The sequence below is a fragment of the Felis catus genome, chromosome C2, assembly GCF_018350175.1.
Source record: "Felis catus isolate Fca126 chromosome C2, F.catus_Fca126_mat1.0, whole genome shotgun sequence".
In the NCBI taxonomy this organism is placed as follows: Eukaryota; Metazoa; Chordata; class Mammalia; order Carnivora; family Felidae; genus Felis; species Felis catus.
Window position 1 is genome coordinate 143,336,716 of NC_058376.1, and position 25,124 is coordinate 143,361,839.

General features: G+C 40.7%; 1 protein-coding gene across 13 annotated transcripts in view; it reads right to left on the reverse strand.

Annotated features, from left to right (window-relative positions):
• Positions 1 to 24,404, reverse strand: part of SLC4A7 (solute carrier family 4 member 7) — a 111,154-nt gene extending 86,750 nt beyond the window's left edge. For 7 of the 13 annotated variants that reach the window (XM_045037725.1, XM_045037721.1, XM_045037718.1 and 4 more), the window contains exon 1: positions 24,096 to 24,403. In XM_045037725.1, the coding sequence (XP_044893660.1) occupies positions 24,096 to 24,143 (48 nt within the window). In that variant the 5' untranslated portion in view covers positions 24,144 to 24,403. Of the gene's footprint in view, positions 1 to 19,468; positions 19,528 to 24,095 lie in introns of those variants that run through there. The other 6 variants (XM_045037717.1, XM_045037719.1, XM_045037714.1 and 3 more) reach the window with 3 other exon arrangements.
• Between the last annotated feature and the right edge of the window lie 720 nt (positions 24,405 to 25,124).

The following is a 25,124-nucleotide window of genomic DNA, read 5'->3' on the forward strand; positions in this document are numbered from 1 at the left end:
AGAAAATTACATAATCACATAAACTGATTTTTTTATCTTAAATTCAGGAAAAAATAATACAAAAACAGAATTCTAATTGTGAATTTTAATCAGTCAAAGGGGAAAAAAATCTAGAAACGTTAAGTGTGGTGTAGAATTGTACAGGAATCAAAATGATTTTAAAAACATGAAATCTGCATTTAAGGTCCCTTTACAAATGTGAAGTCACTTTTCCAGTACAGCAGTCCCCTGACCAGCGGGGGATTCGTTCCAACACCCCCAGGGGATGCCTGAAACCGCGGATGGTACCAAATCCTGTATATGTCCTTCCTGTGCATATAGCTATGTATAACTTACATACACAGGACATTAACAACAATGATAAAATAGAACAATCAGAACTACACACTATAATAAGTTATATGAATGCAGTCTGTCCCCCTCAAAGTATCTCACGGTACTCACCCTTCTTCTTGGGATGATGTGAGATGATAAAATGCCCCCATGAGGAGATGAAGTGAGGTGCATGACAGAGGCACTATGATGTGTGTTAGGCTGCACTGGCCTTGTGACAACAGTCAGAAGGAGGATCATCTGCTTCTAGACCTCCCTCATGGCAAGTGAAACTACAGACGGGGCAAGGACGACCACAGAGGAACACAATACAGGCGTGATGGCTAACGATGTAAAGGATGCTGCTGACATAAAGCAAAGGACCCAGTGAAGTTTTATCCACCCAGGAAAAAGGGGGGGGGGGGGCTGCATTTTTTCTTAATTAAAAGAAAAACATGTTTTAAATTCTTTAACTTAAATTGCCACATTCTCATATTTTCCTAAACTCTTAAAAAAAAGAGACGTGGGAAGAACAATCTCCCTTAACAGCAATGGACAGGAATTTAGTTGTATTTCTTACTACACATAGACCTACACTGGGGTCATTACTAGCTTGTTTGGTATCAGAGGACAAAAGTAACAGATATTATTTATTAAAACTTTCTCTATGCCTTACATGCATTCTTTCATTTACTACCCTAAACGTTTCTAGGAGGAGGTATTACTATCCCAAATACATAAAAGAAGAAACTTAGGCTCTAAAAAGTTAAGTCATTTTCCCAAGGTCCCACCAGGTACACTGGAAGAAGGTAAAATTTTAAATCACATCCATTTGCCTCCAGGGAGATGCACTTTTCAGAGAGCCACTTACAAGCCTTACTTTCAATCCTCACAAGAACTCTGCAAGGTGACACAGCTGATCATTTTCCGATCCAGGGCCATCTGACTTCAAAGCCTATGCTCTTTCCACCAGGCCACACACCTTCCCCAAAGTTGAGCTACATATGGTTTTATTTGTTCTACATATAACTTTAGTTGCTTCTATGCCTCATTTAGGGAATTGTAAGTAAAATGTACTGAATCACAAAAACACTCACCTAATTACTTTGAAATACTACTTTAAATCTATCAGAAATTTGGTAACAGCCATAAAATAACTACGATCAAAAGCAAAAACTTTAACACAATAAATTAGCATCAGTATTATAATAAAGTTATGGGGATATTATTTTACTTTGGTTTCCCATAGATAAATGTGAACCGAAGAGCCAAGAAAAGAAAAAACCCTCCAAAACAAATGAAAACATGCCTCATTTTAAAACATGTTTCAGAGGGAAGCATAGTGAGTCCACACCCTTCACCATTGCTAAATACCACAGCTGAGTTCACATGGCTTAATTTGGGCAACCAATTCAGTTTTCACCAAGGATCCGGCTTTATCAACGTATAAGATCACCATCTGGTGGCGATCGTCAGACATGCAGGATGTCCAATGATAATGGAGAGTTCACGTTTCAGGCAGGAAATTCAGGGTTTGAAAAAACTTCTGTGGGAGCTGCTTTAAGAAGCCTGAACATTATTAACGTCATTCAGATCAGACGGTACAGAGCTACTGAATAAATTGTTCCATTTATACATTAGAATATTTAGGAAATGACAGCTATATTTTTTATATGGGCATTTTACAATGCATACTGAATAATCAATGTGTTATAGTGAAGCAGACTTACAGTCTTTCTTTTTTTTAATTTCTTTAGTTTTACAGAGAGCGCACATGAGTGGAGGAGAGACAGAGAGAGGTGGGGGAGAGAGAAAATCCCAACCAGGCTTCACACTGTCAGTATACAGCCCGAGGCAGGGCTTGATCTCACGAACTGTGAGAACATGGCCTGAGCCAAAATCAAGAGTTGGATGCTTAACTGACTGAGCCACTCAGGCAACCCTACGGTCATTTTTTTTTTTAATGTTTACTTATTTTTGAGAGAAAGAGACACAGAGTGCGAGCTGGGAAGGGGCAGAAAGAGAGGGAGACACAGAATCCGAAGCAGGCTCCAGGCTCTGAGCTGTCAGCACGGAGTCCAACGCGGGGCTCAAACTCACGAACTGTGAGATCATGACCTAAGCCGAAGTCAGATGCTTAACCAACTGAGCCACCCAGCACCTCCCCCACCCACACACAGTCATTTTTTTTTTTAAGTATTTCAAATACCTATAGCCTTTCAGGAATTTTGTTTTTAAAAATATTTTGAGATTCATCTACAATTTCATGAGAATTAAAGAACTGAAGAATCTAGTTCACAAATATATTTCACTATAAAGTAAAAATTGTTTTATCAAAAAACTTTCTGGGGTACCTGGCTGGCTCAGTCGGTGGAACATGTGACTCTTGATCTCCGGGTCATGAGTTCAAGCCTCATGTTGGGTGCTGAGATTACTCAAATAAATAAATCTTAAAAAAAAAAAAAAAACTTTCAAGAAAAAAATACATCATTATAAAAAGTAGCAACTGTTCTTGGGAAAGCATCTTTTTCTCAGTTAATACTTCACATGTAAATGCTAGGGATGAAGGAGATGTAGTTCAATTCATATTTGCACTAAGAAAATACTCATTTAGGGGCGCCTGGGTGGCGCAGTCGGTTAAGCGTCCGACTTCAGCCAGGTCACGATCTCGCCGTCCGTGAGTTCGAGCCCCGCGTCGGGCTCTGGGCTGATGGCTCAGAGCCTGGAGCCTGTTTCCGATTCTGTGTCTCCCTCTCTCTCTGCCCCTCCCCCGTTCATGCTCTGTCTCTCTCTGTCCCAAAAATAAATAAACGTTGAAAAAAAAAAATTAAAAAAAAAAAAAAGAAAATACTCATTATTTATAGTACTCCTAAATGTCAATTACAAAGAATTTTTCATTCTTGTAGGTCTCATCTTGGACTACCATTAGGAAAACATACCTATGAAATTAAATAGTATGATTGGTAAGAATTAAAATGTAACTAAAACTGGTTTAAATACAGTACAATTACCAAAGTCAAAATGCAGATTAATGTAGTAAACTCAGATATATTTACACACAGGCTTTTGGTAGAAATGATCTCCTCTCTCACTTCCCCTAAGGCATTCAAAAACCAGTGCTTAACTCCAAAATCGTGTCTCTTTTGAACCTTGTAACCTTTTTTTGGCTCTATGATCCTTGACTCCAGACAACAGAGCTTCTCAACTTGGGCACCACTGACATTTGGGGCTGGATGCTTCTTTGTTGTGGGGGAGGTCCCGTGCACTGCAGGCTGTTCAGTTGCATATCTGCCTTCTTCTCCCTACTAGGTGCCAGTAGCACACAAACCCCCTCTCCCCAGTTGCGATAAGCAAAAATGTCTCCGGGAACGCCAGAGGTCCTAAGGGACGAAACACACCCCAACACGCAGACCCACTGAGGAACCGCTGCTCCAGAAACACCTGAGAGCTAACTACTTATCTCTAGTATTTTAAGATCAGTAAAACAAACAAAATCTACCAGCTTCTTCTTCAGAAGTCAGCATGGATGCCCACCGAGGCGAACATAAAGTGAAGCCTTCATCCTTATATAAAAGTTGCATTTAGCAACGAACTCTACAGACAGAAATGCATCTTGAGCTTGAAGGGTTTTACTGAAAGGTACTTGTTCTCAGTGTACAGGAATCCCAAGGATGTCATATGGATAATTTTACTGTATACACTACCCCTACTCTAGTTTTAATAATAGTAGCTCTTAGAGAAATAAAGGCAGGATGGAAATCTTTTTACATATGTGTACCTTTAAGACATTGTAAAACAAGTCCTCAGGCCTTACTTATTCACCTATAAACCTTCCCCTTTCAAAGTGGTTTCTGAAATACAGAGCATCTCTACATTAACTCCTCCAATCGACTGAATGAATCCACTAGAAAAATCATCACAACCTGTCCCTGTATGCATTTCACCACAAGGGAGTTATCTGGTTAATCTGGTAAATTAAAAGTCATAGACTCAACCTTGCTTAGAAGGATCCAGACTAGAGACTGTCAGTTTGACAACAAAAAACTGGGGAAATTGAAGCAGATGAGGACAAAAGACACAAGTGACTTCAAGGGGCACCTCATAAAGAAGCCACGTGTCAGAGATGAGGAAGAGGAAGATTAGAGAGGTTGTGCTCTGAAGCCATCTTCCCTTTCTGAAGCTTGCGTTCAGCTTTTCCTGGATCCCAGCAAAAACTCTACATACTTGCAATAAAGATCTCTTTAACTGTAGCAAGTTTAAATAGATTTCTGATCCCAGGCAACCAAAAGAATCCTGCCTGGAATATTCAAAACCATTCTATTTGTTTTCACTTACTAAGGTAAAACAGTAGTAGTTTAAAAATCTAAGATTAAAAGTTGCCAAATTTAATTGTTGTGCAGATAAACTAGCAAATTCTAACCATTACAACAAATGGTTGTTGCTATGTCCTCTGATACTAGTTCTTTTATGGATTGAAGATAATATTTATCTTCCAAATGGCCCAAATTTGAATGAAATTAATTCATCAGGCAATTATCCTCAAGTTGAAAAGCACATCATCTAACTTTAAGTATTTTCAGCAACTAACTCAATTGAATTCAAACAAATGGTCATTTTATTTCACGTTCTTCCAATATTTTCCATATTTGTTCTCTAACAGAAGACACATTTTTTAACATTTATTTATCTTTGAGAGAGAGAGACAGAGAGAGGGTGCAGGTGAGGGGCAGAGAGAGAGGGAGACAGAGAATCCAAAGCAGGCTCCAGGCTCTGAGCTGTCAGCACAGAGTCCGACGCAGGGCTCGAACTCATGAACTGTGAGATCATGGCCTGAGCCAAAGTCGGATGCTTAACTGACTGAGCCACCCAGGCATCCCAGAAGACACATTTTTATCTGAAAAAAAATAAATAAATAAAGGTTTCTTCCAATAGTAACTCACTTTATGCTTACAAAAGGCAAGGAAGTAAAGAAAAATGACTTGGGTCATCAAGGAGCATGACAGATCAAAGACTGGGTTTGGGTTTACCTCTTCTCCCTCCCAAAATTCACTAACTTGATAGTAATTTTTAATTTTTTTAATGTTTATTTATTTTTTGAGACAGAGAGAGTGCAACCCAGGGAGGGGCAGAGGGAGAGGGAGAGAGAAATCCCAAGCAGGCTCCGTGCTGTCAGTGCAAAGCCCCACACGGGACTCAAACTCATGAACTGTAAGATCACAGCCTGAGCCAAAACCAAAAGCTGGAAGGAAGCTTAACCGAGTCACCCAGGTGCCCCGATACTAATTTTTTAAAAGATAAACTGACAAGTACAAAGAGAAAGAAGAAACTACAACAAACAAGAAACATGGTATCTTTGGAAGACAAAAAGTACATGTTGCAGTGGTCAGAGTATCTGGAAAATAACAGCAACATTAGAACATGTGGCCAAGGAAGAAATAAGTAGGACTCGGAAAGCAAAATCATGTTTAAATAATGAAACACTGCATAAAATTTCATTAATGAAAATGACTTACATATATTTGAGAAACAGCTTCTAATTAATGACCTAATCCAGCAAATTATCTCCATAAATTACATTAGATATAAAATTAACACTAAATACTACGGAAAACAGTGCCTATATATACGTGATGCAGCCCGTCAACAAGTTTACTCTGGCTACAGATAAAACATTAATTACATTAATGAATATAGATTCTAGACTCAGATTACCTCAATTCAAATCCCAGCTCTACTACTCGCTAGGCAAAACTGGACAAATTACTTAATCTCACTGAATCTCAGTGTCCTCTGTCTGTAGTATGTATTACAACTGATAAATTACAACAATGTAACAAGATAATGAAGGTAATGAGCTCAGAAAAGTTCCTGGCACAAAACAATTAAATATTAGGTATTAGAACCATCCTATCATGTGACCGTCTTCACTGGTCATCCTATGTTAATTTTACATTTTATATTTAAGTGAAATTGAATTTATTCTTTACGTCACCACTATTTCCCACCTAATTTTAAGCTCCTTGAAAATATAATTTTCTTCACACAGAATTATTAACTTTGTATGTGTACAACAGATCCTTACTGGTAAAAACGAAATACTCCTTTCTAGACAGGTTTGATACAAGTCACATAGGGCTTTTTTATCTTTTTTTTTTTTTTTTTTTGCTTTCATTTAAAAACATGGATATTTTGAAAGGTTTAAAAAAAAAACTGGTTTCAGCATAGGTAAGGCACTTACTGTCACTTGTCTTTCCAGGTGTTAATGGTTTCATACTCACTTAAATGGCGACTTAAGTCATGAATCCTAGGAGACAGAGGAGGCAGTCAATAATGTAGCCAGCAGACAGTATTCAAACCTAAATCTAAGAAAATGGGAGCGCCATCCTTTAGATCAAGGGTTTCTTCAATGCAAATGATTTTCCATTCATTTTATACAAATTTGCATCTTACTGAAAGCACTATTGTAACTATCCAAAATGCCCGTACATTATTAAGAAATTCTCCATTTGGATATGTGATTTTAAGTGTATCTTTTCACTACCTCAATCATTTGGATATCTATGTATTTTTTTCAGAGATTTTAATATCTATCCTTATACTACAAGATACTTTCATTTATTCCTTTATTCGCTTAATTATCTAACAGATATTTACTGAGTGCCTACTATGTGTCGGGAACTATGCTAGGAGTAGGGATTTAATATACCCAGACCCAGAGATGAGAAAGTCCAGTGTGTTCAAATAACTAAACGAATTTGACAATGGTTGAAATACAAGAAAGAGGAAAGAGCAGACAAGGCAGAAAAAAGGTAGAGAAAGGGAAACAGGCCAGACCTTCCAGGGCACAGATAAGTTTTAGATTCATCCTTAGAGCAAGAGGCTTTAAAAAGGGAACTATAATCACTGGTACCAAGATCCCCTAGCAAGGTGACAATGTAGAAACTGGTGACAAAGACTCTCTCCTTTGACCAAACTTGAATCAGGCTTCTCTGAGCAGACCTTGGGTTCCCTCTCTGTCCTTGTAGAATCCAGTTTGAGTGAGAATCCTGACAAATGAGTTTAATGAAAATCCCTCATCCTTGGCGTCTGACCACCTTGGATACCTGACCACCCTGTCCTCCTCCCTCCCAGATTCTGCCGAGTCGGTCTAATAAGGACCCCCTTACCTCTGCTGTTTCCTCTTAGTAACTTTCCACCCACTGATCCCCATCCCTGCTTCTTGGATTTAAATGCCTCTTGTCCTCATTAGACTCAGGGTTGGGTCCAATCTCTCTTCTCCACTGTATGGCCACTACACCCGTATCAGGATAGTCTCCCTTAAATACAGTCTGCTTTACCTTCTTTAGCAAGCGTCGAAACTTTTTCTTTAACACTGGAAGCCAACTGGAAAGATACTACATTATTACAGGCAAAAGAAGACAGAGGCCTGAACTGCAATGATCAAAGGAAGTTTGGAGAAAGGAGACTAGAGATAGGATGCTGAATCCACTGGATTTGGGGTTTGGGCGGACGGAAAGAAAAGTCATGACAATGCTCCCATTTTCAAATGTGAGTCAAATTTGCCATTCATTGATAAGAAACACAGAAGAAAAGGTTTTCTAAGTCCTATGTAAGACACCACAAGGTCTAGCTGAGCTGTCCAACAAGACACAGTGGATGAAGCTCCTTCTGGTTTCCTCTACTGTCTCTGTGAAGAAAGCAGCACTATTTACTAAGACTGAGGGGGCAAGAGGATACATTCTGGAGAGAGCAAGAACGTTTGATGTGCCCACTGTACAGAACAGGAGATAATCAGACATGGGAGTATCTTCTATGTTTCATGAGGAACCAGAGGAAAGAAGCAGAATGTATAGGAGTACCCATCTATAAAGCTGTGTAATTTAACTTTTCCAGCTGTTCTGAGTATCTCCAGCACAGGTAAGCTGACTGAGGATTAGGAATTTACCAAAATATTAAAAACCAAGAGATAAATGATGATAAATGTCCTCAAACAACAAAACGGAGGCAGAAGATATGGGTCATGGATTCTAAACTGGATAGGAAGTGCAGGCAATAGACAGAAACAGAAAACAAACCAAAAATGAAAGGTAGATTAAGAGCCTCAAGGTTCACAGAATAAGAATTACGGGAATATATCACATTAATGACACTGTAAAATAGAAACTAACATAAATTCCTACATTGGGTCCACTGAAAACTTCTCTAACAGTCGTCAAAAGCTCAAACATTGGCGAGGCTTGAATACCTTGTAAAGGAACTCAGTCCTAGAACAGCTTTAGAGGACCTCTCATAAGATAGTCATGCCTAAACACACTTAACTTCATCAAGAGCCTAAACTTCAACTATATGAAAATTTATATGAAAATTTTCACTACAGCCACCTTTCCAGTTAAAACTCAACACACAGGGTGTGCCTACATGACTCAGTTGGTTAAGTGTCCAGCTCTTGGTTTCAGCTCAAGTCATGATCTCACAGTTCATGAGTTCAAGCCCTGAGCTGGGCTTGCTGACAGTGTGGAGCCTGCTTGGAACTCTCTCTCCCTCTCCCTCTGCCCCTCGCCTGTGCACGCTCGTGCACTCTCTCTCTTTCTGTCTCTCAAAAAAATAAACTTTAAAAAAATAAACTCAACACACAGGTCAATAAGTAAATCACTGCTAAGGTGTCAACATGATGATCCAGTGAAAAAATGACCATTTTGTCTAGTCCTTGCACAATAATTTAACTCTTTTAGAGATATCTTTATTAAAATATCTTTATTAAATGTCTTTAAATCTTTATTATAGGGGCACCTGGCTGCACATGCAACTCTTGATCTCAGGGTTGAGTTTAAGACCCATGTTGGGCATAGAGATTTCTTTAAAAAATAAATTACAGCTTATCAAATAGAATCAGACTCATGCCTCCCTACATCAATGGATTTGGTTCCTATTGAAACAAATGGACTCTCCTTCAGATCCCTCTCCAAAAAAACCTAAGTCTATAAGGATTATCCTGTACACAAATAATACCTGTTTTCCTCCAAGCCTTCTCAAAGTATGTGTATTTGCATACACATAAAACCTAAAAATCACAGTTTAATGTCATTAAGCGGTGCATGCTTCTCATCTTGCTTCTTATAAAATCCTAAAGCAGTTAATGCGTAGCACTAAGGAACTGATTCAGTTGCTAAGGTATTGAAGGTAAGATTTTCTCCATGGAGTTTCCATACAAGTCCTTTCTAAATGATCATCTCATTAACAATAATATAACATCTCAGGTACATGTAGGTCAAACTGACTAAACGAAAGTCTTTCTATTTACATATCATAAACATTTATATATTTTACTTATTTGTTTATTTGTATGTGTGTGTGTGTATATATACACATACATACATACATACAGGCACTTCTTTCTCATTATGCCTCATTTATTGTACATGGAACCAGAAGCTAAATTCTTCAGTATAAAACCTTTTGATGTAGCTTTAACTTAGACATCAAATAAGTGTTTAATCTGGACATTTATTTGGATTTGTTAAAATTTTAAATGAAAAAACAATACATGTGTATGTACATATGTATATATAAATCTCAAAAGAATGTAATGAAATGTTAATCTTATAAAAACAGATTTCCAATTTTTTTTCTTAACAGTAACCCCTGGAAATATAGTACACACATTATCTGTTTACATCCATGTATGTATATGTAACAAAAGTTTCACAAAATAATTATTTTTCCAACTGTACTGTCTGGTATTTTCTACTTTTTTTTTTAATGCTTGTGATAATATAATACATTATTTTTACAAACCAGTAATAAATCATAACAGCTTGGAAAACAGTGAGAAGATACAGAGAATGAATATTCTGACATTAAATATCCTTCCTATATTTTATTTAATCATACCTACTTTAGAAGCTGGACAAGCAGAGGCTACTCAGGGTTTTAGCTTCATAACTATTTTGAATAATGGAGGACAACGTAAAAAAGGGTAAAAATTAACATTTTAATTCACCATCTACACCATGAGTAAAAAGTTTTGATTAAAGGCCCTAGTCCTATGATCTAAAATACAATGGTCAAGTTCATTTATTTCAGACAACACACTAAAGCAAAAGCTGTTTACTCCAGATTCAAGGCATTAAACACTAAACAAACACTAATCAACAGGTCCCACCAAAATTAGCCTATCAATGTTCATTTGTTTTGATGTATTGTTATTCTCATGAGGCAGTTTGAAAAATAAGGCTGAAATGGTATCATTTTTTGTCTCTCTACAAAAATTTTTCTCAATGAACATGATTTACTTCTCCCATCAGATACCTCTACCTATTGTAGAGGCAGGAAAATGCAGCAACCCCCAATGATCTGAGATTCAGTGCCACCAAATTAGAAATCTCAAACTGCCCCTAACTGTTTGAAGTTCACAACGGGAAGTGAGGAGGCACTGGCACCATAAGTATAAAACAATCCCTCGTGGCTAATCCACTCAATATTCACCACTTAACCTTTCAAACCCATTTATTGCTAACTCTATGCAATTAGGACATGATAGCAAAATTAATTAACATCTAAATACTGAGTATTAAATACAATTATGTACAACATGCAATTTGTATTTTTCAATTGTGATCTAAAATGATGAAATTTAACCTGAAAATTCTTTCCCTCACTCCCTTTATGACCTTATCTCCCACCTCTCCCTAACACACTTCCAATATGATTCTAATTCTGGGTGAGCCCACACGTTGCTATAACAACTATGTTATTATAGTAAAATACTGTTTTGGCTTTTAATCAATAAAATTATTTATCTATATCTTACCTCTATCAAAACTGGTTTTTTTTTTCTTGAAAGAAAGCGAGCACGTGAGCTGAGGAGGGGCAGAGGGAGAGAGAATCCCAAGCAAGCTCCACATTCAGCGCAGAGCCCCACGTGGGGTTTGATCTTATGACTATGAGATCATGACCTGAGCCAAAATCAAGAGTTGGACACTTAACCGACTGAGCCATCCAGGCACTAAAACTGTTTTTAAAAAAGATTTGAAGTAGCTTGAAAAATGGAGGTAAGAAAACATCAATCTCAAAACAAAACAAAACAAAAAATGCAACTGACAATGGTCTATGACCTCCTTTTTTTTTTTTTTTTTTTTTAATATTTATTTACTTTTGAGAGACAGAGACAGAGACAGAGCACCAGCAGGGGAGGGGCAGAGAGAAGGAGACACAGAACCCAAAGCAGGCTCCAGGCTCTGAGGTATCAGCACAGAGCCCAACCCCATGAGCCTGAAGTCAGATGTTTAACCAACTGAGCCACCACGTGCCCCCTTACATGACCTCCTTAAAACAAACTGCATTACCTTAAAATTCCTACAATAAGGACCTTTTGAGAAATCACATTTTTGTGGTAGAATGGTATCTTGACTAATATAACCCATTAAAATTCAATGCTACAGGTAATCTGAAAATTCCTAAATATCTCTAAATTGTTTAGTGATCCAATGGTTCAGATTAACACATACTCATGTATATGAGAGTGTATGTGTACCTATATATGTACATGTGTACATATATATGCAAAATTCAGAAGCCTCACTTTATCCATTAAGTACACTTGTACTTAAATAATTCTTGTTATTTCAGATTACAGAAAAAATATAAATGACAATTAAATTTAAGATGAAACTATAAACTCATAAAATTTCTTGTCACTGAGCCTTAGCAGAATAACAATTAGGAACTATCATACCTACTCTGCCAAGCAGTGTGCTAAATTCTTCTATACTGCAATACCCTACAGACTAAATTCTGAAAATCTAACACTAATAAGATACAACAAGACCTCCTGAAAACAGAATTAAGCAATCTAGTAACCTCAACTATCTATAACAAGCCAAGAATCAGAAGACCATCTGAAGAGGCAAGATTTGTATATCACAGAGTGACACAATACAAAACCCTTCTCCTCCCCACCCACATTTAAATGACTCTGTGACTTCCTCTGTTATCTTTAAAACACGTTAAGAAATTCAATGACAAAAGAAAATAATTAAAATAAGATTTTAACAGACCACAACAGCCTAATACTAGTGATCAGTACTCATTTTTAAAAGGAGACACACATATCACATTTCAAATGTTCTCTCAAATGGTTAAAATTATTTAAATCAAAAAATCGTATTATGCTTTAAACGTCTAAACGTTTTGTCAAAATATCTTAAGTTTGGTGCTTAAGGCAATAAACCACCACCTAACCTGTGAGGTAGCAGAACAAAATATATACTAGTCTCTGTCCCTGGTTCCTGGCACAGAGCTCCTAAATCCCTCATAATCTTGTAAGTGATAAGGGCACCAGAGGCATCTTTCGTTCTAACATTTGGTCTCTGTCTCTGGTTCCTGACACAGAAGTCTTAAATCCCTTGGAATTTCCTGCATGACAGTAGGGTCTTTTGTTCTAACGAGGTAACTCTTGGTGGCTCCTGGATGGGGGCTGGTCACCAGAAAGCCCAAGCCATGATGAGAGGCTTGGAATTCAGCCCCAACCCACTCTCCAGAGTGGGGAGAGAAGCTGGAAATGGAGTTAATGATTGTCATGCCAACACGATGAAGCCTCCATAAAACTCCCCAAGTACAGGGTCTGGAGAGTTTCTGGGTGGCCAAACACGTGGGTGGAGGTGCCGGGAGAGCGGCAGTGGCACTCTTAATGGACAGAAGCTCCACCAGCCCTTGCCGCACCCCTCGCTCTATGCATCTCCTCCATCTGGATGTTCATCTGGGTCCTCTACCATATACCCTTTCAGAATAATCTGGCAAAAGTGAACAAACTTTTCCTGAGTTCTGTAAGCTGCTCTAGCAAGTCAGTGGAATCCAAGAAGGGGTCATGGGAACCTCCACCGTATAGCTGATCGGTCAGAAGGACAGGTGACAACCTGGACTGGCAACTGACATCAGAAGGGGCAGCTGTGAGTCAGAGTGCTTAACTTGTGGGGTCTGATGCTATCTCCCGGTAGACAGTGCCAGAATGGAGTTAAATTGTAACACCCAGCTAGGGCCACAGCATTGACCGGTAGGAGGAACCCCCCCCCCCCAAGACACACACACATCTGTCGTCAGAAGTGTTGTAAGTGTGGCAGTCATGTGAGAGAAAAGGAAAAATACAGGAAGAGGACTGAGTTTTTCCCAATACATAATTCCTTCCCACAGAGCTATCTAGAAGATCTCAGTGCCAGAAGTTAAGGATAGTTAAGACTTTGTTTTCTATTTCTTCAATCAATATGGAGACTAATTCTTTTAGAATTCTGTTACATGAGACATTTCATAAAAATATACGATGGTTACTAATTACAAGTTTCCACAGGCACATTCAGCATTTTATGCACACTATATGCTTTTCCCTGATCCTGAAGAAGCCCTGTAAGTATTATAATTTCAATTTTATAGATGAGAAAAATGGGATTCAAAGATGTTAGTTGCCCAAGGCCACCTGGTGGCAGATGATGATGTATGGGAACCCGACGTGTGTCTCAAACCCAAGCGTGTACTTGTCACACCTGGGTCTAAGGTTAGGCTACATCCAAATTTTACTTTGTCTTAAAAATAAGGCTTGGGACTTGTGGTTATTTCGTGAATTTCCTATTGCTGAATAAAAACAGTTCAATAAGCTAAAATGTAAGACCACATAAAGGCCAATTTTGGTCTGAATGAATCCCTTATTCCTAACAAAAGGGAGGCCAACTGCCCAGATTTAAACAGGCTCACAGCAGAACCTTATCCTGAGGATACTGCTAATGGTACGCGCATAAATGGATAAAGAAACTCCTCCTCAACGTGTTAGAAGGTCATCTGGGAACAATTATAAACAAAACAAAACTAAGTACAGAATATTACTGAAAGGACTCTATTGAGCCAGGGCACTGGCCAGTTATGGCACCTGTGCAAACACGGATGCACAGACTGGGAAGTCAGGAAGGTGGACTGGGAAGTCAGGAAGGCGGGGTCCAGGAAGGAAGGCGTGGACTGGGAAGTCAGGAAGGTGGGATCCAGGAAGGAAGAAAGCCCACAAACCACAAAATCATAAAACTTAAAGCAAATGAACAGAACAAAAATTCTTTTATGTAAGTAATAATTCTAAAGAATTTAGAGAAACAGCACAATTTCGAACCAATATATATAGCAGCTGACATTGTATCTGGGCTTGAAGATCCCTTTTCTTGCTACTGGTCCTTTTGTAATTGTATACATGAAATGTCACAGATTTTCATAAAGCAAATGTTACGCAAGTGTTACTATACAAGTAAAATACCAATGCACTCTTTTCCAACAATCCATTTAAATGTATTTAGAACTTGTGAAAATATACTGAGCCATAAAATTTTCATTTTAACGTGCTTAACACTCACTTGCCTGAAATTGTATCTCAGGGTAAAAAAATATTAAGTACTCTTACTCTGGGATCACTCCAAACTGTATTTATTCAATATCTCCACCCCCCCCACCCCCATCCACCACAACAGAACAAAGGCAAAAAACATTTTCTTCTACTGGCAAAGTAAGCCTTTTGCTTCATGGTAACACCACCAGACAGAAGCTATATAATTTCTTAACTGACTGATTGAACAACTCACTAGGAACATATTCAGCTTCAAATCTTAGGAGTTCATGACATTATCCTTATATTCATTCATTGAACAGTCACTGAACATTTTCTACACGTTAAACCACAGAACAGACCTAATTGTGGGAAGAGACCTAAAGGAGGATTCATTCAACAATGATCCAGAAAAATTCAGATTTCCTGAATCTGGAGGCAAAGAGGCAAATTTCTTTTAAATACTTAATTTCTATAATATTAGCAACAAATTCACAAAAGTTACAGTAATAAAAGCTGTTAACTCGGCTCAATTATCTAAGGCTTTCAAAGTATCATACATGTAAAATGATCTAATGTGATTAATGTTAAATGGCATTGACAAACAGGGATCACAGATTACTCTAGAATAATGAGATACGGAACACGAGCGATTTCGCATCAACCATGAGTTCAAATCTCAGCTTAGCCTCCTACTAATTGTATGGACTGGGAAATTTCAGAAAATCTCTCTGCCCAGGAGTTCCCATCTGTAAGAGGGATAATAAATGATTAAAAGATGCCTAATAAGAAGCACGGCTCAAAGCAGGCTTTCTCTAAAGAGTCAGTTACCTGTTCTTCCCTTGCCCCCAGAGCAAAGGACAAAACCCCCAAGTCCTCGATTAGCGATTCCCAACGTGAGAATCACAGCATTCCTCCTCCTTATCCAGCGTGCCCACTGGAAGAGGTTTCATTATTCCATCTCAGGTGCTGGGAAGTCTAGGAATGCCACGGAGGTTTACACTCAAATAGAAAAATACTTTCAAGAGAAGAAAAGATTCTCTTTTCCAAGTTACTGACTTCTAAAACCTGGCTCAACAGAAGAGCCCCCAGGGTGGCTCAGTCGGTTAAGCATCTGACTCTTGGTTTTGGCTCAGGTCATGATCTCAGGGTTCCTGGGACTGAACCTGGCATCGGGCTCTGTGCTGACAGCACCGACCCTGCTTAGGATTCTCTCTCTCTCTCCCTCTCTCTTTGCCCCTCTCTTGCTCCTCCTCCTCTCTCTCTCTCTCTCAAAATAAATAAACTTTTAAAAAGTTTTAAAAAAATGAAAAACCTAGCTAAACAGAAATCACTTTAGTCTTATTTTTAACTAGCTTTTTTAACTAATTAAAATTAGTTAATTAGTGAATTAATCAATCCAGCCTGAGGATCAACACTTCCCACGTGAGGAAGGCACAGTCATAGTGTTGTCCTCCCACAGCACTTCCAGGTCACACAGCTCTGTGGGGAAGCAGCTGTACCACTCAGCGTAAATGGTGCCTTCTGGAGCAAAACCAGGAAAACAGCATGAATGGTGCCCCCTGCCACTGCACCACTGTAATCTCAACAATTCATTGTAATTAGTCTGGGTGATTTTTTTTTTTTTTTTAACGTTTATGATCCTCGATTGAAGGTAAGTATAAAAATTGCAAAGGAAAATTCTAAGTTTAAAAATATATACAACCAAACAGCTCTTTTCCTATGCCTAAGGCATTTCGTGTATAACAGCATCCTCAGTGTCTTCCCACTGGCTTCTACTGGCTCTTCCACAGTCTAAGTCCCTGGACAGAAATGAGGTGAAAGTGAGAGGACAATCAGGACATCGGTAACATGCAAACCCAAAGGTGCCAAAGGACTCGGACATTCGGTAACACCAGCAGGCATGTAGCATGTGATTTTACCGAGTCGTGTGTTCACGACTCCCTTTCTAAGTTAAAGTTAAGCAGTTCATAACATATTAGACTATATCAAGCCATAGGTCTCTCACGAAATATGTTAACCCATGACATAAAGTGACATAAGAAACCATCCCCTCTTTTACCGAATAGCTACTATGTTTGCGAGGTTCAAAATCCAAAATTACATAGAAAGGGACACACTGGTTTTGTTCCTACCCCTGCCTCAGGTCCTGTTCCCTCATACTCTCTATGGCAACCATTTCTTGTTAGTTTTTTTATTTACCTTTCCAGTGTATTTATAAAAATCCTAGTAAATACAACTATACGTTCTTATTATCCCCCTTAAAGAAAAGGTGCTGTATAGTGCCCTCTGTCCCTCACGTTGCTTCTTTCCATCAATTTATCCTAGAGATCTGCCACATCAGTACAAAGACATCTTCCCCCCCACCTTTTTTTTAAGAGCCGTAGTACCCTACTCTGTGGATATACCATAATGTATTCAACCAGACCCTATCAGGTTGCTTCCAAAACATCTTCTTAAGTGATACTTTTTTTTTTTTTTTCAAATCTCTCCTGCCACTGTAACCAAGTGAATTATCCCTCTCACAGGACTTGTTTTCTTAGACCTGTAATAAAACAGATGAGTGACCTACTGTTCATATTTTGTAATAACCATCAGAAATTTCCACTTCACATGGCTGCATTCTCTCCCCAAAGTTTAATGTATTTATTAGAGGATTTCACAGAGCCTTTAATATACCATTATGCATTATGAATCTCCAAAATGTATACTGTGTGACATTTCCCAAACTTATCTGGCTACAGAGTAGTTCTTTGGCCAAACCTGCCATAGATGAAGTATTCCACAAAACAAACTTTAGCAAATACCGGGGCATATATAATTACTGTCATCTATTTAAACAAAATGTAAGACTACTATGAACGTTAAAGAAACCGGCTAAGCCAATTTTTAGACTACGTATTCCTTAGCTATTTTTTGGATTATAAACCCCTTTGAGATCTCGATGTAAAGCTACCTGATCCTTGCCTACAAAGAATGCATACAAGCATAAAATTTTCCAGTGTCTGGGAATTCATGGACCACAGTCCCCATGGTCTTATCTATTTTAAAAGTAATTTTGAATAGAAGTGCTATATTATCTGTGGCCTCACTGATATTTCAAATGCTAGGACAGAACCCAGAGCTAATGAAAAAACAGCACAGAATTCACCACGAAGTGTACCTTGATGTAAAGCAAATAAAGCACCCTCAAAAGGGATCATGTTTAACAATTAATGATATCACACAAAGTAAATCCTATTAAATAACTGTGGAAACGGTTACGAGGGGTTGTAGTCTTATTTTTACACAGGTGGCTCCCATTTTAAACAAATACATTAGATTCTTACAGGATTAAGAAAGTTGGTCTTGGGGCGCCTGGGTGGCTCAGTCGGTTAAGCGGCCGACTTCGGCTCAGGTCATGATCTCACGGTCCGTGGGTTCGAGCCCCGCGTCGGGCTCTGTGCTGACAGCTCAGAACTTGGAGCCTGTTTCGGATTCTGTGTCTCCCTCTCTCTCTGCCCCTTCCCCCACTCGCGCTCTGTCTCTCTCTGTCTCAAAAATAAAATGTTAAAAAAAAAAAGTTTAAAAAAAAAAAGAAAGTTGGTCTTTAATTCATTTTGTACAATATGATCTCAAGATCAAGGATTTTCAGAATGAAATGCATTTCACATTAGACAGCAGTATCTACCAGAAATACAATTCTGCTGCAGATCTGAATGTGACAATGTGAATGCCCAGGGGAGGAAAAAATTCCAGGAGTTTTAAATGTAGAACAAAAAATCCCCAAGCATGATTACAGTCTAGCAGGTGAAATGATTAGGAGAGAGAGAGAAGTATTAAATCGAAAACTGACAAACGCAGGACTACCACATCTGATTTGGGACTGGTACCCCACAGGAGGGCAAAAGGGCAGAAGGGCATTCCAAGGAGAGGGCCAGTGGGGGCTGAAGCCCAGACCAGGCTCCTCTCATGGAGCCTTGTGCTGAAGTTTGAATCTGCTTACAAGGGGCATCTGTTGTAATTCAAACAAAGAGTTCAGTAATACCCTTCTTCCCTCTCTTCCCAGACAACTTCCTTCCCCCCAAAACCCCATCCACCCATGGCAAACATTAAAAAGTACTACAGTTTTTAAAAAGGAAAGATGTTTTCTAGATCATGATGGTATCCCAGCAGCCAAACTATAATAGAATGGAAATTTCTAATTTAAATTCTTATCAAAAATGGTATTTTTTTATTTTTCAGAGAGAGAGAAAGAGAGAGAGAGAGAGAGAGAGAGCACGCGTATGTGAGCGGGGGAGAGGGGCAGAGGGAGAGAGAGAGACAGAAAGAATCTCAGGTAGGCTCCAAGCTCAGTGCAGAGCCCAACACAGGGCTGAATCCCACCACCTTGGGATGATGACCTGAGCAGAAATCAAGAGTCGGACGGTCAACCGACTGAGCCACCCAGGTGCTCCCTAAAATTTGTTGCTTGACAGAACTTTTTTTTTTTTTAATGAAAACATCTCCAATACTTCCATGGAACTCAACGGGAATACAGTCTATTATATATGAATTTGCTTTATTCCTATCTTTGTTGAGTACATCAATTCCCAAGGTAAGAATCTGTGTATCTTCAGTATTTTTCCAGAATAAAGAATGGTATCAAGCTGAAAACACTCTATATATAAAAGAACATGCAACAAACATACAAGCACCAAGTGTTAATTATATGCTACGGCAAATTCTGAGAAAGAGATTATACGTATCATGTTTACCCTTCTCATGCTCTTCTGAGAAACCATTCCACACTCTTGTCTATGATATAAAATAAAGTATAGCCACCTTACACATGTGAATCCACTTCCAAAGGTACATCCAATTCCCAAGTTCCTAGTCAGAGATGATACAGAATTCAACAGCTTCTCCAAATCGGGCAATCTAACAAAAAAGAAGCAGTATAGTCCAGGAATATAGAAAGAGAAGACAATTCTACACTGACATGTGAACAAAATGAAAACCAAATGACACTAATATACATATTCCCTACAAAAGAAAAAGAAATAGGTAAAATATTAAAGTATTTTTCCTACTTCATTATGAAAGGCAGACTACGCTTTACCCTTCACTTGGATATTATTCAAAAAAAAACAAAAACAAAAAACCCTGCTTAAACTTACTAAAATCCAAGCTATGGCTTAATAAAAATTAAAATATTTAAAAATATCCTCTTTGGAGTAAATATGAAAATCTGCTTGGAATAGCGCATCTAGAGCCTTTCTGCACTGGCAAATCAGCTCCAGATAAAAATGCACATTTCCATCATAATCACATTATCTTCATAAACCAAGCATTGACAAAAAGTTTTGGCCACTCTCATCCTCCATCAGTCATTTAAAAATGTCTAGCCCAGGGAGGCAAAGAGTCACTAATTTCGAAACCTAGCACTACTCCAGGCTAAGTCCTCTGCCCTCAGGAAGACTTAACAGCAACACTACCAAACACTATCTTAGCACCATGCCAACCATAGACCCCTTCACGGTTTATCATCATAGTTACAAATAATCATCAAAGTCTCCCCAAGTTATGTAATTCAATGAGTATCACTCAACAAAATACATGAAGTTGCTTGCTAAACAAAAACAGAGGCAAACTTCATTACAAGCTAGAACACTGGAATAGCTACCTGCTTTGTACAGGAACCAAGTTCTCTTGTTTCAAAAGGAGGTTTAAAAAGGGGCGGGGGAGTGAGTTGCTGCACCCTTACACATACATACACAGATCTTTATTACTAATACGTGCTTACTGCAAAATTTGAAATACTGTATCCATAAAACTGGTAACTATAGGAGACTCCACAATCAATAAGAGAAAGCTACAATATGAATCAAAAACCACACTGCCTAATGTGTAACACTAACCCTTAGACTCACCTGTATGTTCCTTTATGTAAATGGCCCATTTTGTGAACTGCAGATTCTATCCACTTTAACATCATATTTGTGATGAAATATAGTAAGAAAGAAGGGGAAGGAAAGAGGAAGAAAAACAACCCATTACAGGATGTTGACAAGTTTAACTACTAAGGCTTTAGAATATATTGGTTCATACCCACATACCACTAAAATAAACCAGGTTCCTCTAACAACAGGTTACTTTGGCTTTCGATTTTAACCTACTCAAGTAACAGGAGTCTAGTGTAACAAAATATTCTAATTTTCATACCCTAAGCTCCCTTAGAAGAAAACCTGTGTACTTCTCGGTCTCAATTACCAAATAAAGCAATTCTTCAATCCAACTCAATTGTCCTACAGCTTAATTTGAATGGATGAGATTTCCTATCTCTCCCTTTATTACAACTCCATAGATTGTGGTGCAGAGAAACAAACCAACTACAGGCCGAAAGGTAACGAAAATTCTGATAATACGCGTGGGGTACATATGATCTCTAGAGCCATCAATACCTAACCACAGATCCCAAAGGGTATGCTTACTTACAGACCTACCGAAAAAACCTTCTACTTGCCAATCACCACTGAATTCATCCTGGTTTGTTAGTAGCTTTTATTTATTCTAATGACTACTTTTTTAAAAGTGTCTCTAATGGACTCAGGAAAATGTTTTAACTGGCACTCACAAATGGAATTAGCAGGAATGCAAATGGCTATCACTGTGTTCACTAACACACGCCAAAGTAAACTCAATGAGGTCAGGATTCTGTCCACCTTGTGTGCCCATACCCCAGTGCCTGGCACCTAGGAGGTATCACAATACCCATGAAATGAATGAAATTGTGTACCAACAAAATTCATGGAGCAGCCTGAAAATTTCAGTGGTAACAGGACTGTATTAAATAATGTACTGCCTAAAAGAACGAACAATTGTCAAAACTTGGGAACCTTCTAACCAGTGCTGTCTGTTGTAACAGAGTATTTAACCTATATGAGAAAATACGACTGATGGTTCAAGCCAATTCCAAAGAGAAGCCTGCAATACGTTTTTGTAATAAAGCAAACAAAAGTTGCATTTTTATAAGATAAATGACTTTCCTCCTATCCCAAAACCATGATCAATGAAAATTACAGAATTTTAGAAGCAGAAGAAACCTGAGAGCCGAAATTATGGAACAGATGAACTTGGTTCAGAGTCATATATACTGCCACCAATTTATTCAAAAATTTTGCATAATCACATACCCAAGATAGCATTTGATGAATATTAATTTTATTCTACTTTTTTGGCTATGCTAAGTAGTTGCCAGTTGGAGAAGTAATGACTGATGAGTATCATACTCTTCCATTCTTCTGACTTTATTTACCAGGGGAAAACTGATGAGAAAATATAACTTTATTGATACAAATAGTTCCTCTCTTCCCAGTTTTCAAGTTACAGTGTTCGTACTCCATAAACCACAGTTCTACGGTTCTCTCATTCTATTTTTAGACTGTGTGATAGTTTATTACATTTGATTTCTATTACTGACTTGTATGTTTACTGTGGCCAAGTCTTATTTTCCCAAAGATTTAGAAAGTATACCCTTCCAAAGTGCTCCCCTGCCATGCCTTTATTAAGTGCTTGATAATTTCTTTGTCATTCATTTGGATGTAAGTTTCATTAGTGCAGAGTTGGTTCTGTCTTGTTGGATATTACACAATAGGTTCTAAGTGTTATTACAATGAGGAATGAATGAATGATTTGGAAGGCAATAGCATTATCATGCCTTTTTTTTTTTTTTTAACGTTTATTGATTTTAGACAGAGAGAGACACAGTGCAAGCTGGGCAGGGGCAGAGACAGAGGAAGACACAGAATCTGAAACAGGCTAAAGGCTCTGAGCTGTCAGCACAGAGCCTGATTCGGGGCTCAAACACAGGAACCATGGGGTCATGACCTGAACTGAAGTCGGAGGCTTAACAGACTGAGCTACCCAGATGCCCCTAGCATGCTTCTTTTGATAGCTAAGCAGCCAATATCTGAGAAGACATCATAATTTCTATCCAGTTTTATGAAAACTAGAATGTTCTTTAACTGCTCTAAGCTGAAAATTTGCAAACAAATCTAAGAACAGACAACACTGTATTTGATACACATTAGCAGAGAAAGTGCTAAAAGAAAGAAAGAAAGAAAGACCTCCAAAATGCAGTTTATTCAAATGTCACACAAAGAATTACGGAAGATTCCTTAGAACGAGTTTCCAGTATTCCATTACCACCACTGTGACTTGATCCTCCCCAAAACCACTGCTAAATGACTTCACTGTCTGGAGACTCCCTTTTCCTCCATGATTTGAGAATTTGTAAGTGAACATACTGAAGTAATAATCAACGACTACTCTCCAGGGCCTTACAATAATCTTTAAAAAAAGATTGGGGGGGGGGGGGCGGCTGGTTAAAAACGCGAATAAAAACACACAAAAAGCAATTTTCCTGTTAGTTGTGAAAGACTGGAAAATTTTCACTGCATCCTTCCCTCCTCTGCTGGTCAGAGAGTAAGAATTGGAAGCGGAAAATTTACAACACTTCCATGCCGTTTGAGTCAGGAACTACGAAGAGAGAGGAGAATCACAAGTGTGGGGACACATGTATTCTACATGAGAGCAGGAAGTCAGTTTGTCGAGCATGGGCCGCCCGTCCAGCATCCTAAATGGGAACGCCGGCCTTCTGCAAGCCCACCCCCAGTCCCCTCTAACCCTGAAGCGAAAGCCACCGGGATACGGGATTTTGCTAGGCTGATTTAAAAAGGAGCAGCTCGCAGAGCTCAGGACACTTTCCTCTTTCTATTTGGCCTGCGGCAGGAGGCTACTCCCCTGGTTCTCGCCAAAAGAGGAGGCGGACCAGGCAGAGTCAGCAGCGAAAAGCAGCCTTGGCTGCGAAGGCAGCTCGTCCACGCGGCCGGAGAACTCACCGAACAAAAGCACACCGCGCGGACCGGGTGGGGAGACGCGCAAGAAGGGAAAAGATCCACCCCAACTCTTCACCACTGCCTGGGGCTAGAAACAGGTGGAGCCGCGCTTAGAGGGAGAAGAAAGATGGGTTTTCGAGGGGCTAATCTGAACTCCAGCGCCAAGGCAACCGGAACCGAGACCCCCGCCGGGGAGCACGCCCGGGAATAAGGGAGGCGAGCGCTGCGGAGAGAAAGGAAGAGATGGTCGGGGTCAAGGGCTGACGGACGGCCCCGCAGGGCGCCGAGGATGCGGGTGGCGAGGATGCCCGCGGCGCGCTGCCGGCTGCCCCCACTCGGGCCTCCTGGGCGCCGCCGCCGCCGCCGCCCCCTCGCCCCCGCGCCCCGGGCGGCCACACAAAGGGGATGGCGAGGCGCGCCGGCTGCGGGGCGGCGGAGGGGCGCCGGGCCCGGGACGAGGTGGCCGGACCGCGACGGCCGCCGCGCCCCCGCCTTTGTCTGCCTCGTTCCGCGCTCCCCCCACCCCCGCCGAGCAGCCCTGCCGCCCGCGGCGCCCTCACCCCGCTCATTACCCGGGTGAGTAGCGGTCTCATCTGCTCGCCGGCCCCATCCGCCTCCATGGCCCGCCGGCCAGCCCGCGGCGGCCGCTACGGAGCTGCCCCGCGCGGTCCGCCCGCCGCCGCCGCCGCTGCCGCCGCCGCCGCCGCCGCCGAGACCCGGGCGCGCGAAGGGAAACGAACGTGCGTCCGTGAGCGAGGCGCGCGCGTGGGGAGAGCCGTGCGCGGGAGACGCGGGGCGGCGGGTGCGCGCGGCGGCCGCAGGGCTGGCTCTCGCCGGAGGAGCGAGGCCGCGGCGTGGAACGTGGAGCGAGAACTGAGCGAGCGGGAGGACGAGGCGGGGGAGGAGGAGTGAGCCGCGTAGGGCCCGGGGGCGGGGCCGCAGGCCGTGACGCGCGCGGCGCCCGGGGCCCGCCCCGACACGCCCCCTCCCCGCCTCCCTCGTCACGCCCCCTGCCAGTCTGGCACCGCCAGCCCGCTGTGCGCGCCTGCGGGCCCCGCCGCGAGGCCACCCGGAGACGGGGCGGGAGGGAAGCGGGACGGGCGTCCGTCCCAGCCAATCGGCGGCTCGCGGCGTTCCGCGTGCACCGCCACCGCCACCGCCGCCCCGCCTCCTCAGGAGGCTCCGCCCCTCTTTGTAAAATCGTAACTGACCCAAACAGATTGTCTAACTCGTTCTGCAGGTGCGAGATTCGCCTGAGGTTTCGAAGTGCGGTGGAGGGTTACCGTGGCCCCTACCTCCTAACCAGGTTCCTTACAGAGTCGCAGGAGGGTAGGAGGATGGCTCCCTTTTCCAGGACGCTCACGGGAACCCCAAAGGAGCTAACGGGTCTTCACGACTCCTCCAAGTTGTTTTTTTTAATCTCTCAATTCTGTAGGTGTGAACCCCAACTCTGAAAACAGTATCCTCGCGTGCTTGCCCCCTTGACCAGGCACCACAGGGGCTCCCACACTCTTGAGTCCACCCTCAAATATCCACACCTCGAGGTCGGCTCTCAAATATCTACACCCTCACTGGGAAGGATGATGGGATCGGCCGCACAG